General features: G+C 39.8%; 2 protein-coding genes across 3 annotated transcripts in view; both read left to right on the top strand.

The window, feature by feature from the left end:
• The first annotated feature begins 14 nt into the window (after positions 1-14).
• LOC126094526 (RNA-binding protein 41-like) overlaps positions 15-15,877 on the top strand; it is a 50,990-nt gene continuing 35,127 nt past the window's right edge. The window contains exon 1 of one of the 2 annotated variants that reach the window (XM_049908943.1): positions 15-95. The gene's annotated coding sequence lies outside the window, so the exon portion shown is untranslated. The remainder of the gene's footprint in view (positions 96-15,877) is intronic. The other variant, XM_049908944.1, reaches the window with a different exon arrangement.
• LOC126094527 (WD repeat-containing protein 18) lies at positions 41-1,784 on the top strand. Its single transcript, XM_049908945.1, has one exon. The coding sequence runs from the start codon at positions 174-176 to the stop codon at positions 1,500-1,502; it is 1,329 nt and encodes a 442-aa protein (XP_049764902.1). The 5' UTR covers positions 41-173; the 3' UTR covers positions 1,503-1,784.

The raw sequence follows: 15,877 nt of genomic DNA, 5'->3' as shown, positions 1-15,877 counted from the left end.
TTATGGAAAGGTTGGTTTACTGTTGTACTGTTAACAGCTGAAAAACAGAACAACAAACTTCAGCAGTGGAGCAATGCGACTTGCTTCTGCACGTGGTAAGTGTACTGTAGTGACTGTATAGTGCAAACGTTGAAAAATCGTCATCGCTAGACACAACTATTTCGAGTTTTGTAATGACTGATACAACTGAGGTAGTCATAACAAGTGATGGTTCAGGTCAGTTGTGGAACGCGTGTGTGTGGGATCCCAACAACGGAACTTCGTTAATGTATTATAAAGGTGGCGGTGTCTCAGCGCCCCATACGCTTTGTCTTTTGGGAAATGATTATTTGTTATCGGCTGACAACGCAAGACCACTCATACATGCGTGGCCACTTAATAGCCAAGAAACAATAAATTTGGGCACTGGAAGGATGTTGTGTTCAGGCTGTGTAAACGCATTGGCTGTCTCTCCCAATGCTCAGTACTGTGCTGCAGGAATAGCTGAGAGACTCCATATCTGGCAAATAGCATCAGGACGGCTTATGGCAGTGGCAAATCGTCACTTCCAGGATATCACATGTTTGAAGTTTACTGATGACGGTACACACATTGCTACTGGCGGAGAAGACTGCAGAGTAATTGTGTGGCCTCTCGCTTACTTGATTTCCCAGTTCGCCAATGAAATGTACTCGGTGCCAGGAGAAGCAGAACCACGATACACATTCTTTGATCATAGCCTGCCAGTCAAAGACGTTTTCATTGGTCCAGGAGGCATGAGAGCTCTGCTAGTGTCTGTGTCTTTTGATCGAACATGTAAAATGTATGACCTGGCATCAGGTAAATTGTTGTTGTCTTTATTATTTGATGCACCACTAACAGCTGTAACTGTTGATGGTACGGATTCTGTTGTTTTTGTTGGAAGTAATAGTGGAAAGATTCAGGAATTCAATATCAGCCATCCTCCTCGAGATGTGCACCATGTAGTTAACGAAACACCAAAAAAGTTTGTTGGACATGATAAAATGATTACCTGTCTGTCATCGTCAATTGGTGGTCAGACACTGCTCTCAAGTTCAACAGACATGAAAGTCATTGTGTGGGACATTCCAAGTGGACAGTGCAAAAGGGTGTTGCAACATAAGGGGCCTGTGTACAATGCTTTTTTTACCATTTGCCCAAAACAAATGTTTATAGAAGACTGGAAACCTACTGTTGTATTGAATGGGTTTCAAAAATCCGTTGACAGTGAAAACAAATGCATTGAAATTATGAATAAAGTGGATTTATGTGAATCAACCGCATTGTTCGACGCAGTACCTATGGTTGCAGTAGCAGAAGCAGGTATCATAAAAGATGAAGTAATAACTCTAAAAAAAATTAATAAAGACCTATATACGTTTGCTATCAACAAACTGTTGGATACTGCATCACTTGAAAGTAGCACAGGAAATAATGGTGATTCTCTTAATAGAGGTATTAAAAAGAAAAGTGTGAAGAGAAGACGGCAAGATGAAAAATAACATCATTATCTTATTGAAACTTAAGTGCTTTATGTGCCTGTTTCATTGTTATTGTTTCATGAAGTGGTGTAATTTTAAGACTGAATATTAGCACTGAGGTGTAAAAATGTCTTAAACTTCCATAAATACCAGACTGTTACCTTTATGCCCAGTAGTGCTGTGCTCATTTACTGTAACAACCAGCTCATTTGTGATCTGTTGTTTCTCTGTTTACATACATAGATAAATATATATAAGTGCAAGAATCGAAGCTAAAAGTGAAATATATATATGTATCTCCTTGATTTTTGTATTTGTCTTTCAGTAAATGTCACAAAGAGATTAACCAGTCAAATATTGCAAGTTGTGTTTGCCTGAACTGCACTGCATTTTGTGTCCTTTAATATCTTTATGCCTTGTGACACTTAGAATTACATTGACAGTGTCATTAGTTAAATGATGTGCAATCAGAGCACAATAGGAAAGTAATAAGGACTGTATTGAAGTTGTATGTCTGAATGACTATGCTACAGTAGATCAGTGTATTATCAAAAATCAGTGATGCTGCTAGAACAAAAGTGAAACTGTTAAAATACGTATTGGAACCATCTGAAATCTTGAGTTATTGTGACAACTTATTTGTAGTGCAGCCCGAGGTCTAGGTTAGTTCGGACAGTGACTATTTGGTTGTGCGCTGGCAAACTTTAGGGATATGAAAGCAGAAAATCTAGTTGAGGTAACAGCTTGAGGGGTAACGAAGACTAATTTTTATGTTCATGCTATATTGAAAAATGCAGGGGAGGGGAATGTTTAAGGGTTCAGTGCATTGCATAACTTCAGTTGTACGATTCCCCCACCCCCTCCCTGTACATCCTTTGAAATACTGATTGTGGTGAGAGTATGAGGCCTAGGTTAGTGTGGAAGAGGATAGTTTGTCTGCGAGTTGGTGAAGCTGATGAATGTGAATGCCAAATAGAGGTTGTGATAAAAGATTGACCTGCAGCAGATCCATATATGTCTACATTTGTGCTATTACTATACAGGTAATGCTTCAAATACAGGGTGTTTAAAAAATACCCGGTATATTTGAAACGGCAATAAAAACTAAACGAGCAGCGATAGAAATACACCGTTTGTTGCAATATGCTTCGGACAACAGTACATTTTCAGGCAGAAAAACTTTCGAAATTACAGTAGTTACAATTTTTAACAACAGATGGCGCTGCGGTCTGGGAAATTCTATAGTACGATATTTTCCACATATCCACCATGCGTAGCAATAATATGGCGTAGTCTCTGAATGAAATTACCCGAAACCTTTGACAACGTGTCTGGCGGAATGGCTTCACATGCAGATGAGATGTACTGCTTCAGCTGTTCAATTGTTTCTGTATTCTGGCGGTACACCTGGTCTTTCAAGTGTCCCCACAGAAAGAAGTCACAGGGGTTCATGTCTGGCGAATAGGGAGGCCAATCCACGCCGCCTCCTGTCTGTTTCGGATGCCCAAAGCAATCACACGATCATCGAAATATTCATTCAGGAAATTAAAGACGTCGGCCGTGCGATGTGGCCGGGCACCATCTTGCATAAACCACGAGGTGTTCGCAGTGTCGTCTAAGGCAGTTTGTACCGCCACAAATTCACGAAGAATGTCCAGATAGCGTGATGCAGTAATAGTTTGGGATCTGAAACATGGGCCAATGATTCCTTTGGAAGAAATGGCGGCCCAGACCAGTACTTTTTGAGGATGCAGGGACGATGGGACTGCAACATGGGGCTTTTCGGTTCCCCATATGCGCCAGTTCTGTTTATTGACGAAGCCGTCCAGGTAAAAATAAGCTTCGTCAGTAAACCAAATGCTGCCCACATGCATATCGCCGTCATCAATCCTGTGCACTATATCGTTAGCGAATGTCTCTCGTGCACCAATGGTAGCGGCGCTGAGGGGTTGCCGTGTTTGAATTTTGTATGGATAGAGGTGTAAACTCTGGCGCATGAGACGATACGTGGACGTTGGCGTCATTTGGACCGCAGCTGCAACACGGCGAACGGAAACCGTAGGCCGCTGTCGGATCACCTGCTGCACTAGATGCGCGTTGCCCTCTGTGGTTGCCGTACGCGGTTGCCCTACCTTTCCAGCACGTTCATCCGTCACGTTCCCAGTCCGTTGAAATTTTTCAAACAGATCCTTTATTGTATCGCTTTTCGGTCCTTTGGTTACATTAAACCTCCGTTGAAAACTTCGTCTTGTTGCAACAACACTGTGTTCTAGGCGGTGGAATTCCAACACCAGAAGAATCCTCTGTTCTAAGGAGTAAACCATGTTGTCTACAGCACACTTGCACGTTGTGAACAGCACACGCTTACAGCAGAAAGACGATGTACAGAATGGCGCACCCACAGACTGCGTTGTCTTCTATATCTTTCACATCACTTGCAGCGCCATCTGTTGTTGAAAATTGTAACTACTGTAATTTCGAAAGTTTGTCCGCCTGAAAATGTACTGTTGTCCCAAGCATATTGCAACAAACGGTGTATTTCTATCGCTGCTCGTTTAGTTTTTATTGCCGTTTCAAATATACCAGTCATTTTTGAAACACCCTGTAGGAGCAGTTCTAATCCGAGTGCTTTGACTCTGTGGGATGTTGGTTGACAACATTGCTGTTTATATAATAAATGTAGGGTAGTTTTAGGAAATCAAGAGAAGACAATGAATTCTGAGTGCCAATATTCAAACTATTTGACACTATTCAGAGGTCATTCATGGTTATGTTGGAGTTGTGAAATGTTTCTTTTGACTCCCTGCCACCACAGTTTTAATACTTTCCTATGTGTTCAAAAATATAATACAAAAGTAAGTTACAGTATTTCAGTTATTTCCCACTGCATGTAGTTTGACATGGCAGTTTGCTCTCTGTCCCTCTTATTGGCCGAGAAATTTATTTAGTGACATAGCTGAATAAAGAACAGTTGTGTTGGTGACTATTGTGGAGCAATCTGAAGTCCAGGCTGGATTGGAAAATGACAGTTTACTTGTGAGTTGGCAAAAACAACAAATGTGATGTTATGAGAATAACTATAATTCTTGTTGCAACAAACATTTCATGCAGAAGGATTTCTGCCGCCCCCCCCCCCCTCTTTTTGTCATGGCATGATGACTAGTGGTAGTAGTTGTGATGTCAAGATTTCTGTGAAGCCAGTGAAAGCAATACTGTGAGAATAAGTTACTAAGCAGTTGAAATAGTTATTTTCACTAAGTACCTTGCCACTATTATTTGTTGTGGGGAATATCTTGCAAACTTTTCTGGCTATTACTATTGTTTTTCCAAATATTTTGCATTCAGTGACTACATTGACATCAAAATCTGGCACAATTACTTAAAATCTTTGCTACAAAACACATTTTCAGCTGACCTCATATTGGGTACTTATAACCAGCCGTTTACATGTCCCCTTGTTTTCTCTTCACATCTTACAGCAAGCTGCGCCAATGTTGCTTTACAAAACACACACATATTTACATTGTCATTGATTGAGACTAATACCTAATTAAGTATTAACTGCAAAATATTATGTGAGAATCTGTAAGATGAGCTGTTATGTTTTTCTGCTGATGATAGGTGAATTCGATCTGAAGGGGGAGTAGGGTTTAATGTCTGTCTACAACTTCTCTAGTTAAAAAGTGGCAACTTGCAAATCTTACCTTGTGTACAACAATATTATGAAAAGGAGATACTGCTGCTCGTCATACGTGGGAGCTGTTGAGTCACAGACAGACACTACAAAAAGACTGAAGTGCATGTTGAGCTTTTGACCAAAATATCTTTTTCCGTGGCCAGATACAGTGGTCATGCATGCGCGCGTTGTGCTTGCATGAATTGTGGTGCTTGTCTGCGTTAAAAAAGGAAATGCCTTTTGGCCGAAAGGAAGTCTGGATAGCAATGTGTGATCTGCAGTCTCTCTCTCTCTCTCTCTCTCTCTCTCTCTCTCTTTCTCTCTCTCGTGTGCCCTCTTTGGGTACCACTTATGTGATACATTGTATATAGCAGTTCAAATGGGGTTTTGAGTGTTAGTGCAATCTGTGGTCCACATTAACATTTATTCATAAAGTTATACAAGAAACATTATCCCTAGATAATGTTCATTCACACCTGTGCCCTTTTCATTACATATTTTTGAGACAGGACGGTAACTGGTGATTGATAAGATGAGCTGTTCTTCCAGTTTCAAAAGAATGTTGAAGAAATATTACAGGTGGTCTTATATCTTGTTCCACCACAACAGTGCAGGGAGACCAGAATGCAAAAATTCGTTGAGAAGCACCAAACCTATCTTTTCAGATCTCTCTTCATATTACTTTTCTCTCTTGTGGAAGAAATAAAATCATCCATGGATCTGATTTTAGATCCATTATTTACAAACATGTTTCAAAGAAGGCCTGCTACAGATTGTTAAAGTGACTTAAGCTTTCTCTTTTTGTGTAGCAAGTGTAATGTAATTATCAGAGGCCTTCATCATCAAAATGACAAGTCCAATTGGTAACAGTAAAATTGAAATGTTTTGTAATATGCTCTTGAACTGTTCCTGTAGTCTTAAATCTGAAGACCGGTTTGATGCATCTTTCCATTCTAGTCTATACTTTGCAAATCTCTACTTCTGTGAATAACTACTGCAACCTATATCCGCATGCTCTGCTTACTATAGTCAAGCTTTCGTCTCCTTGTACAATTTTTACCTTTCAGACATCCATCGATGTCATATGGTGTCCCCCCTCAGCATGTCACTTCCTTTGGTCATGTGCCATAAAGCTCTTTTCTCATCAGTACTTCATTACTTGATCTACCCATCTGATCTTAAGTGTTATTCTGTTACACCACATTTCAAAAGTGTCTGTTCTTCTCTTGCCTTTACTGTTTATTGTCCATGTTTCACTTCCTTGTAGGTTCAGCTAGAAGTACTAAAGCAAAAGGAGGACATTCACATCTATGGACATGTTACCACTTCATGTAACTCGGTGTATGGTTTCATTAGTATAGTAAGCTTTAGTCACATATCTTTCTTTCCTTCAGTGTTTGTCCCATCTATAGTAAGTCCACTCACAGTGGGCATTTGTCCATCACCAATTTGACAGTTGTTCTTATTATAATTTTGTAACCAGATGCCCTACCTGACATTACAAACATATGCCATCCTCAGAGAGTAAATTCCTGTGTCTCACGCGCCCAGTGAAATCTGATCTGTGGGTGTGTCTTCATGTTTTACCTGGTCTTTATTGGAAATTATGATATTGAGCTGGAGTACTATCTAAGAACTGTACTCAGCCTGGGTGGTGTATCGGAGAATGTTTTTTATATCAGCACGCAAATTTATTCATGGTCTGGCTCACCTTTCTATTAAGCAACCCTGTGCGATGTGTAGTAAGTTATGAAAGCAGGTTGGGGTTAATGCAAATAGTGCTGCATGTTAATTCCACATTCTTCTTCCACTGGTAGCTATAATAATTGGTGTCTACATGTTTAATCTAATTCTTTGCTGTGTCAATCAGTTTAATAATATTCTGCTGTAACAACCATTAATGATGAAATTGTCAAATCATCTAATACAGGCATCAACTGCTAATATTTCAATGTCTAGGAAAAACAACGTCTGAAATGAAACTACTATCAAATAAAGACAGAAAAAATTTATATTATCCAAGTGTGCGAAAAATGAAAACATACATTCCAGCTTTCTTCAGTAAGACAGAAAAGAGCAAAAAATGAGATTATTCAGGATTAAGGACCTGTGATACGGGGTCAAGGGACAAATAAAATATAAAGACTTAGATTGCAGGTGTTTAGGGCTGGTATTTGTGTAACTGCTGAGAACTGTTTTGTGGGTGTAAGGTTGAGGTCCAAGGCACAATTTTCTGCTTAACATTTCATGCTCTAGCACTGGAAACATAATCACAGAGGCTTAAACAGCTGAGAAAGCAGTTACAGACTCGAAGAAACACAGTAAGCTAAACTGTTTATAAGTATCCGAGCAACAGTCAGTTCGTGACATGCATACACATAAAAGTTCAGCTTATTGAGCCTGTTCCAGTCTGTAACTGCTTTCTGAGTCATTAAAACCTCTAATGATGTCTCCAGCAGTGGGAGACAAAATGTTAGGCAGATAATTATGCCTTGACCTTGGCCTTATGTCCATAAAATAAATTTAAGCAAAGATGAAGACCACTGTCAAATCAGAAACAAATTATAATGAGTTATCTGTCAATCTAAGAGGTAAGTAGAATTTAGGTTCTCCTATTTTGTTCTGGTAATTAGAGGACAGCAGCTCTATTTTGTACTTATGCAGCAGATCTACAGTTCCCTGTGGCAAAGACTGTTTTGTACAGAGTTGGTACCAACACCCCCTAGACTTCCACTAAAGTATCTTAAGAGCCCTTCCATAATGATACAACTTTCTGAGGATAATTATGGATGACTGGGAGTTGTTTCTGGAATTATGCGAAAGCCAAGATTACGATTTAAAGTTGTGGTGTTGCCCATAGTTTAAATCTGTCTGAATGTCTCAAGATGGCAGACCCTGTGCTGCAAATTGAAAGCTTCATTTCTGAAACAACCCATAGTCCATGGTGGACAGTTTTTGGAGTTTCAAAACAGCACGTGCTCCACAGCAGAGTGAATGATTCACATTGAAATCATGTTTTCTTAACATATTTGCTCATTTTTACCTGGGTCTTGTAAGTCTTCTCATTCACTAATTTCTTTAGCATCCAAAACCAACAAAAACATTTACTGACTTGAAATGTAATATTCATTGAGATGGCTCTGGGGCCTAATGGCATTGGAAATGAAAATGTGCTACCAGTGTGTAATTGGAAAAATATTCAGAAAAATTCTGAAGAGAATACAAACTACAATCATATTGTATAAAATGTTCTGGTGTTCATACAAATTTGATAAACAATGATCGAGCATAAAGTATTGTTCATCCCAAATTATCAGATAAGTACCACACCAGGCATCACTGTACATAACATTTCAAGTTTTGAGTGACAATGCTAATAAAGAATCTAATTTTCTGATTCTATTTGTAACTGGTTCAGATAACATGAACATTACGCCATACGTTTTGATGGTGTACATTATAATTGTAAATGCATTTGGCTCAGTCACACGGATGTGCAATAATGCAGTTATTTGTGCAGCTGCTTTATCAACATTTAAATGATAATATTTCTCTGCAATGCTTTAAAATTGGTAAGCCCTACTTGAAGTTATAACTTCACATTGCCCACACTGCTATGGCCTAGCTCGATACCTAGATCTGCACTTAAATTTTATTTGCTTAGCTGGTAGTGTGAACTTGATGCAGAACAGTTTAGCTCCACAATATCTGCAGTAACTATATATACTGATTTGAGATGACAATAACAACCTGCTCCTGTCATTACAGGGTCAAGCTATTTTCCCTTTTCTTTCCTTAGTGATTTACTTACATGATTTTCATAAATCTCAGTTTGGTACTTGTAGATAAACAGCAGTTACAATATGTAACTCAAAGCACCAGTTTTCCTTAACATTAGTGGCTGCACTGTCATACATAAAATTAGGACTACAAATGAAAAGGCGTGTCTCAAGACTTCTAATCAAGCATACTTCATGTTTTTAATAAAGGGAAACATTCCATGTGGGAAAAATATATCTAAAAATAAAGGTGATGTGACTTACCAAACGAAAGCGCTGGCAGGTTGATAGACACACAAACATACACACAAAATTCAAGCTTTCGCAACCAACGGTTGCTTCGTCAGGAAAGAGGAAGGAGAGGGAAAGACGAAATGATGTGGGTTTTAAGGGAGAGGGTAAGGAGTCATTCCAATCCCGGGAGCGGAAAGACTTACCTTAGGGGGAAAAAAGGACAGGTATGAACTCTTTCCGCTCCCGGGATTGGAATGACTCCTTACCCTCTCCCTTAAAACCCACATCCTTTCGTCTTTCCTGATGAAGCAACTGTTGGTTGCGAAAGCTTGAATTTTGTGTGTATGTTTGTGTTTGTTTGTGTGTCTATCAACCTGCTAGCGCTTTCGTTTGGTAAGTCACATCATCTTTGTTTTTAGATATACTTCATGTTTTGTTAGACATGCCAGAAGCTACACACAATTCTTATGTCAGGATTATTATGAATAATAAGAGGCTTTGACTTGCTCAATGGGGCAATAGGCTGAGTAATGGATGGATGTCCAACATATTTACAATAGATAGTTCACAGTCAAACTTGGGCAGATTCTGTAGCAGCATACATGGCATGAGCAAATGTCTGAACAATTATACTGAGGCTACAAAACTTATGTACAAAAGTAACTTTCACGTGATATGTCACTACCAAGTAACATAGCTGGATGAAACTTTGACGTACATAGAAAAAACTGCTACAGTATAGTCCAGAAGGTAATTGAAAGAAATAAGCAATGGGGTGAATAGTCATGACACTATTATCGAAAAACAATAATTGCACCTGTGATTCACGATGGTCTCATTTACATTACAAAAGGCGGGGCCTGGTTCTTAATAGGGTGTGTGATCACCACGTACAGCATTGCATGCTCTACAACACACCTCATGCTGGCCTGAAGGTTGGTGAGGAGTTCTCGTGGGAAGGTGTTTGGTTGACAATTGCTCAATGGTCGATGGTGCATGTGGATGTGCTGCAATACATCTCCCCATTGATGAGATTTAAGTTGAGGGAACTGGCTGGCCAGTCCATTTACCTAATGGCCTCTTGTTCTAAGAGTTGCTCAACCTGCACTGTTCAATGCAGTTCTACATCTGTATCTACAGCTTACTCTGCAATCCACCATGAGGAGTGTGGAAGTAGGTATGTCCCATTGTACCAGTTATTAGGGTTTCTTCCTGTTCCATTCACATATGGAGCACGGGAAGAATGATAGTTTGAATGCCTGTGTGCATGCAGTAATTATTCTAATCTTATCCTCGTGATCTCTATATGAGTGATACATAGAGGGTTGTAGTATATCCATAGAGTAATCATTTAAAGCTGGTTCTTGAAACTTTATTAATAGACTTTCTCGGGACAGTTCGCGTCTGTCTTCATGAGGCTGTCGGTTCACTTCCCTCAGTATCTCTGTGACACTCTCCCACGGATTAAACAAACCTGTGACCATTCGTGCTGCCCTTCTCTGTATCTATTCAGTATCCTCTGTTAGTCCTGTCTGGTAAGGGTCCCAGACATTTGACCAATATTCTAGAACCGGTCGCATGAGTGATTTGTAAGCAATCTCTTTTGTAGACTGATTGCACTTCCTCAGTATCCTACGAATAAACCAAAGTCTACCACCTGAACTAATGTGATCATTCTATGGAAAATCTAGGAAGGAATGTAACAATATTAGAGAAGGAAAGTTTCCACTCACCATATGGCAGAGTTGCTGAGTCGCAGATAGGCACAACAAATGCACACGCAAACGCAATTCACACACACACGACTGCAGCCTCAGGCAACTGAAACCACCTTCAGTTGCCTGAGACTGCAGTCGTGCGTGTGTGTGTGTGTGTGTGTGTGTGTGTGTGTTTGTTTTTGTTGTTGTTGTTGTTGTTGTTATTGTTGACAAAGACCTTAATGGCCGAAAGCTATAATTGTGAGCATCTTTTTGTTGTGACTATCTGCGACTCAACATCTCTGCTATATGGTGAGTGGCAACTTTCCTTCTCTAATATGTGATCATTCTATTTCATATCCCTACAGGGTGTTACATCCAGGTATTTGTATCAGTTGGCCGATTCCAACAGTGACTCATTGATATTATAGTCATAGGATAATATGTTTCTCCATTTTGTGAAGTGCAAAATATTACATTTCTGAACATTTAGAGCAAGTTGCCAATTTTTGCACCACATTGATATCTTATCAAGATTTGATTGAATATTTATGCATCTTCTCTGAGATAGTACTTCATTATAGATAACTGCATCACTTGAAAAAATCCTGATTTTACTGTTAATATTGTCTGCAAGGTCATTAATATACAACATTAACAGCAAGGATCCCAACACACTTCCCTGGAGCACACTTGAAGTTACTTCTACATCTGATGACTCTCCATCCAAGATACATGCTGTGATCTCCCTATCAAAAAGTCCTCAATCCAGTCACAAATTTCACTTGATACCCCATATGATTGTACTTTTGAGAGTACTGAGTAGGAATCAAGAAACACTGCATCTACCCTATCCAAAGCTTTCAATATGCCATGTTAGAAAAGTGACAGGTTTCACATAATCGATGTTTTCGACATCCACACTGGTTGGCATTGAGGTGGTCATTCTCTTCAAGATACCTCATTATGTTTAAGCATTGTCATGCGTAAAATTGAAGTTGGGCCTGAAAGCATCCCTGAAAAGATGCACATGGAGGAGGAGCCAAGTATCACAATAACACTGACTGGAAAATGTACTGCATTCAACAATCTGAAGATATGTACATCCACCCAACATTATGCCTCTCTGCACCATAGCACCTAGACCACCAAAATGCTCATTTTTGGTAACTTTCCTGCTTACATTAAATGTTCCCACCACTTTCCATGTGAGGGTGGATCCAGAATCACTACTCAGCCTCAATCTGCACTCATTCAAGAAGAGCAAATAGCCTTTTCCTTGTTGGTCTAGACCCTGTGCTTTTGGTACCATCACAAACGGCGTTGCCAATGTGTGGGTGGCAATGGAACACAATACACTGATTGTCGGGCAGAGAGACCACCACCATACATTTGCCGTTCCATGATGAAGCATGAGCCTTCTGTTTGACATGGGTTCCTTCTTGCCTGTTGCACAATGTAGTGATCATCTGTTGTTATAGTTGACAGTGGTTGACCAACCTCTTCTCCTGTGAGCAGCAGTGCCCACGATTTGGAGTGCTACCCATGCACATGAAACAGTGTTGTGAGAAATAGAAAACTGCTGGATTACACTTGTCGCATATCATCCTCGTTCTGTTTTCCTGATTATTCTTCCCAATATGAAGCCATCAAACATTGTCTCTGGACCATGGTACAATGGGAGACACCACCACAGTGCTACAAAACTGCTCACTGATTGATGCACGCTGTTTTCTCCCATTCCTTCAACTGCCAGACCCATTTGGCACTGTAGTCATGCTGACCTCACATCATGTGACATCCAGCTTTGTGAGCACAACTGGGAGATCCCTGGAAATGTGCTCCCACGTTTTTTTTTTTTTTTTTTTTTTTTTTTTTTTTTTTTTTTTCAGCCAGTAGTTAAAATGTTATACAGTGGAAATTTGATTTTACATTCTCCGATGTTACGTTTTTGTTGTGATTCTACACCATAAATTCATAGCTCTTGTGAAAAACCCATAAGATTAATGCAATTCTCTAGTTTTATGCCTTTTCCTAGTAAGGTTTACCTCGATTCTACATTCATATTTGACATCTCGCTTGACTTTATCCTGTATTGTTACTGTTGACATTTGATGTGGCTGAACGAGTTATAAGTTGCACAAAAGGCAGAGGGTTCACACTGAAGGTGATGCCGAAGTAAAGGCAATATTTTAGGCCATTGCACGAGAGGGGAGATGAGAGAGGAAATGCTGATGTAATCCATAATTGGCATTTCCATGACAACTTGCAATGTTTAGCTTCAATGTGCAATTATGATACAACTACTGCTAGGTTATAGCAGTAAATGGACAATATGGACTGAGCCAATACGTGACAAAGGGACATAGCCGCCAACTTTTCTTGTACCACTTATAACTCAGTCTTGTCTTTTTTCATGTATTTCCAATGTGTTGTATTCAGCAAAAATATAATTCGTCAACCTTTTAAATTCAAATACTGAGTCTCAAAGAATGTGTGTGGCCAGAATTGAGGAAATGTCGGTCATTTCTGGCTAGTGACTTGTTACTTCACCTAATAGCCAGTGCAGCCACTACACCACACTAACACACACAAGTCGTCTACAGACCTTAGCTTATGAAACATTCAAAATTCCTATAGTACTGGATTATAAACAGGCACAGAAGTTATAAATCAAAGTCAGTGCGAGAATTTCATTCTTCTCCTCCTAGGTAGCCATTTCACAACACTCATAATGTCAACTGACATAATGAAATCACAAATCCATAAACAAATGAGAAAAGAATTTCAAAATTTTATGTCATATACTAGACGTATTAGGAAAAAGAGTGGGTTTTCCCACTAGGTATTCTGTAGGGTACCAGGAGGACTTGAAAAGATTATCACTTTTACTAATGATGTAGGAGGTAATTGAATCATTTCCCAATAAACTACTGCCACAAATTATAGCTTAAAATGCGCATTTTTGATGTTTCTTTCAATTTATGTTCACCTGGAAAATAGCACCAATTTATAGCTACATGCTGAAATAAGCTGAAAACTGTGAAATACAGTAAAAAAGGCCAGATTAAAACTTTTCCACCTGCAGCCAATAGTGCTATAGTGTGGTGATGTCATGCTAATGCAGTGGCTTCTAGCATATAGTGATAATTGGCAAGCCAAGCTTAGTTGATGGCTTGTTCCAAAGTACGGCTGATGTGATCGGTATGCAGTGACAACGGCTTCCACAAAGATTAGTTTACCTCTTACACCCTTCACTACTGTGCATTAATTTTACCTACTGCAGTTCTGTTTGGAGCCTGTCAACAGAATCCGGAACATTTGTGCCTCTACTGATTGCAGCCAATGTAGGTTATTCCATGTGTTCAGTGAACAGTTGTGCAATGGCTTGTTTGTCTTTGTTGCAGTCCTCAATGGTATTTAGTGTGTTGTGATGGCAGACAGATTGTTGTAAATGTAACAGGTTCTGGGACGCATAGATAATTGAAATCACAGCAGGTTAAAAACTTTATTTCACATTCGTTGTTTAAATAAGTAACACATGCGAAGGAAAACTTGCTTGTTTGTATGTACGATGTCGTTTGAAAAAATTCTGGAACATTAATAATTTCGTGCCAATGGTGTGTTGGAGCGAAATTCGGTTGGCATCCCTGCATATGCCTGTGTTTGAAGTGTAACAGCCTGAATTTTCATTGTTGTATGCCTGTTAGTTATTGTTCAGTGCTGTAATGTGTAGAGTGTTGCGTCAACCAGTATGCCAATTTCAAGATGGCAGAAATTAGAGGAGCTTACACATCTGCATTAAGTTTTGTGTGACTCTCAAGAACAGGGCCTGTGCAAGCCCAAGTGCCGCCCCGTGCAAGTTGCTAAATTCCCCCCCCCCACCCCCCCCCCCCCCCCCCCCCACCCCCCCCCCCACGTTTTTTTTTTACAAAACGAATCTGTAGGAAATCTCGGCAATCAATCGCAATTTTTTTTTGTTTTTACTGTTCAGATCTACCTTGGTTTCGGCCACTGAGTGGCCAGTCCCAGAGCTTTTAATATGTGCTTACATCTAAACCGTCATGTTGACAGTTATGTTCAGCATGGTGGTATAGATGTAAACATAACTTAAAGCATTGAGAATAGCCGCTCTGTGCTCGAAATCTATGTAGATCTGGAAAATAAAAACAAAAATTGTGACTGATTGGTGATGTTCTCTACAGATTTGTACATAACAGTCGTTGGGCACCAGCTGAAAAATGGAGACAAACTTGATTGAAGAAATCTAGCTAATTTTAATAAGCCTTGTGAATTTACCAAAATGTTCAAATGTGTGTGAAATCTTATGGGACTTAATTGCTAAGGTCATCAGTTCCTACGCTTACACACTACTTAACCTAAATTAGTCTAAGGTCAAACACACACACCCATGCCCGAGAGAGAACTCGAACCTCCGCCGGGACCAGCCGCTAAGTCCATGACTGCAGCACCTTAGACAGCTCAGCTAATTCCGCGCGGCATGAACTTACAGTTTACGTATTGCGACTCTGTCTTTAGGCCACAAGTGGCCTACCGGGACCATCCGACTGCCGTGTCATCCTCAGTGGAGGATACGGATAGGAGGGGTGTAGGGTCAGCACACCCCTCTCCCGGTCATTATGATGGTATTCTTGACGGAAGCCGCTACTATTCGGTCGAGTAGCTCCTCAATTGGTATCACGAGGCTGAGTGCACCACGAAAAATGGCACAGCACATGGCGGCCTGGATGGTCACCCATCCAAGTGCCGACCATGCCCAACAGTGCTTAACTTCGGTGATCTCAAGGGAACAGGTGTAGCCACTGCAGCAAGGCCGTACAGTTAAAGTAAATAAACATTTTTCAGTGGTTGTGAACACATAATGTATTCAACAGAAAACAAAATATATTTACAATTTAACGATAATTTGGTTTGAACAATAATATTTACAATAACTATTCAATGTTGAACAAAATAAGAAACAATATAGTAAATAACCAAGACACTGAT

Source organism: Schistocerca cancellata, chromosome 8 (genome assembly GCF_023864275.1).
Source record: "Schistocerca cancellata isolate TAMUIC-IGC-003103 chromosome 8, iqSchCanc2.1, whole genome shotgun sequence".
NCBI lineage: Eukaryota > Metazoa > Arthropoda > Insecta > Orthoptera > Acrididae > Schistocerca > Schistocerca cancellata.
Note: the sequence above shows the minus strand (reverse complement) of the source record. Positions and strands in the feature narration are given on the sequence as shown.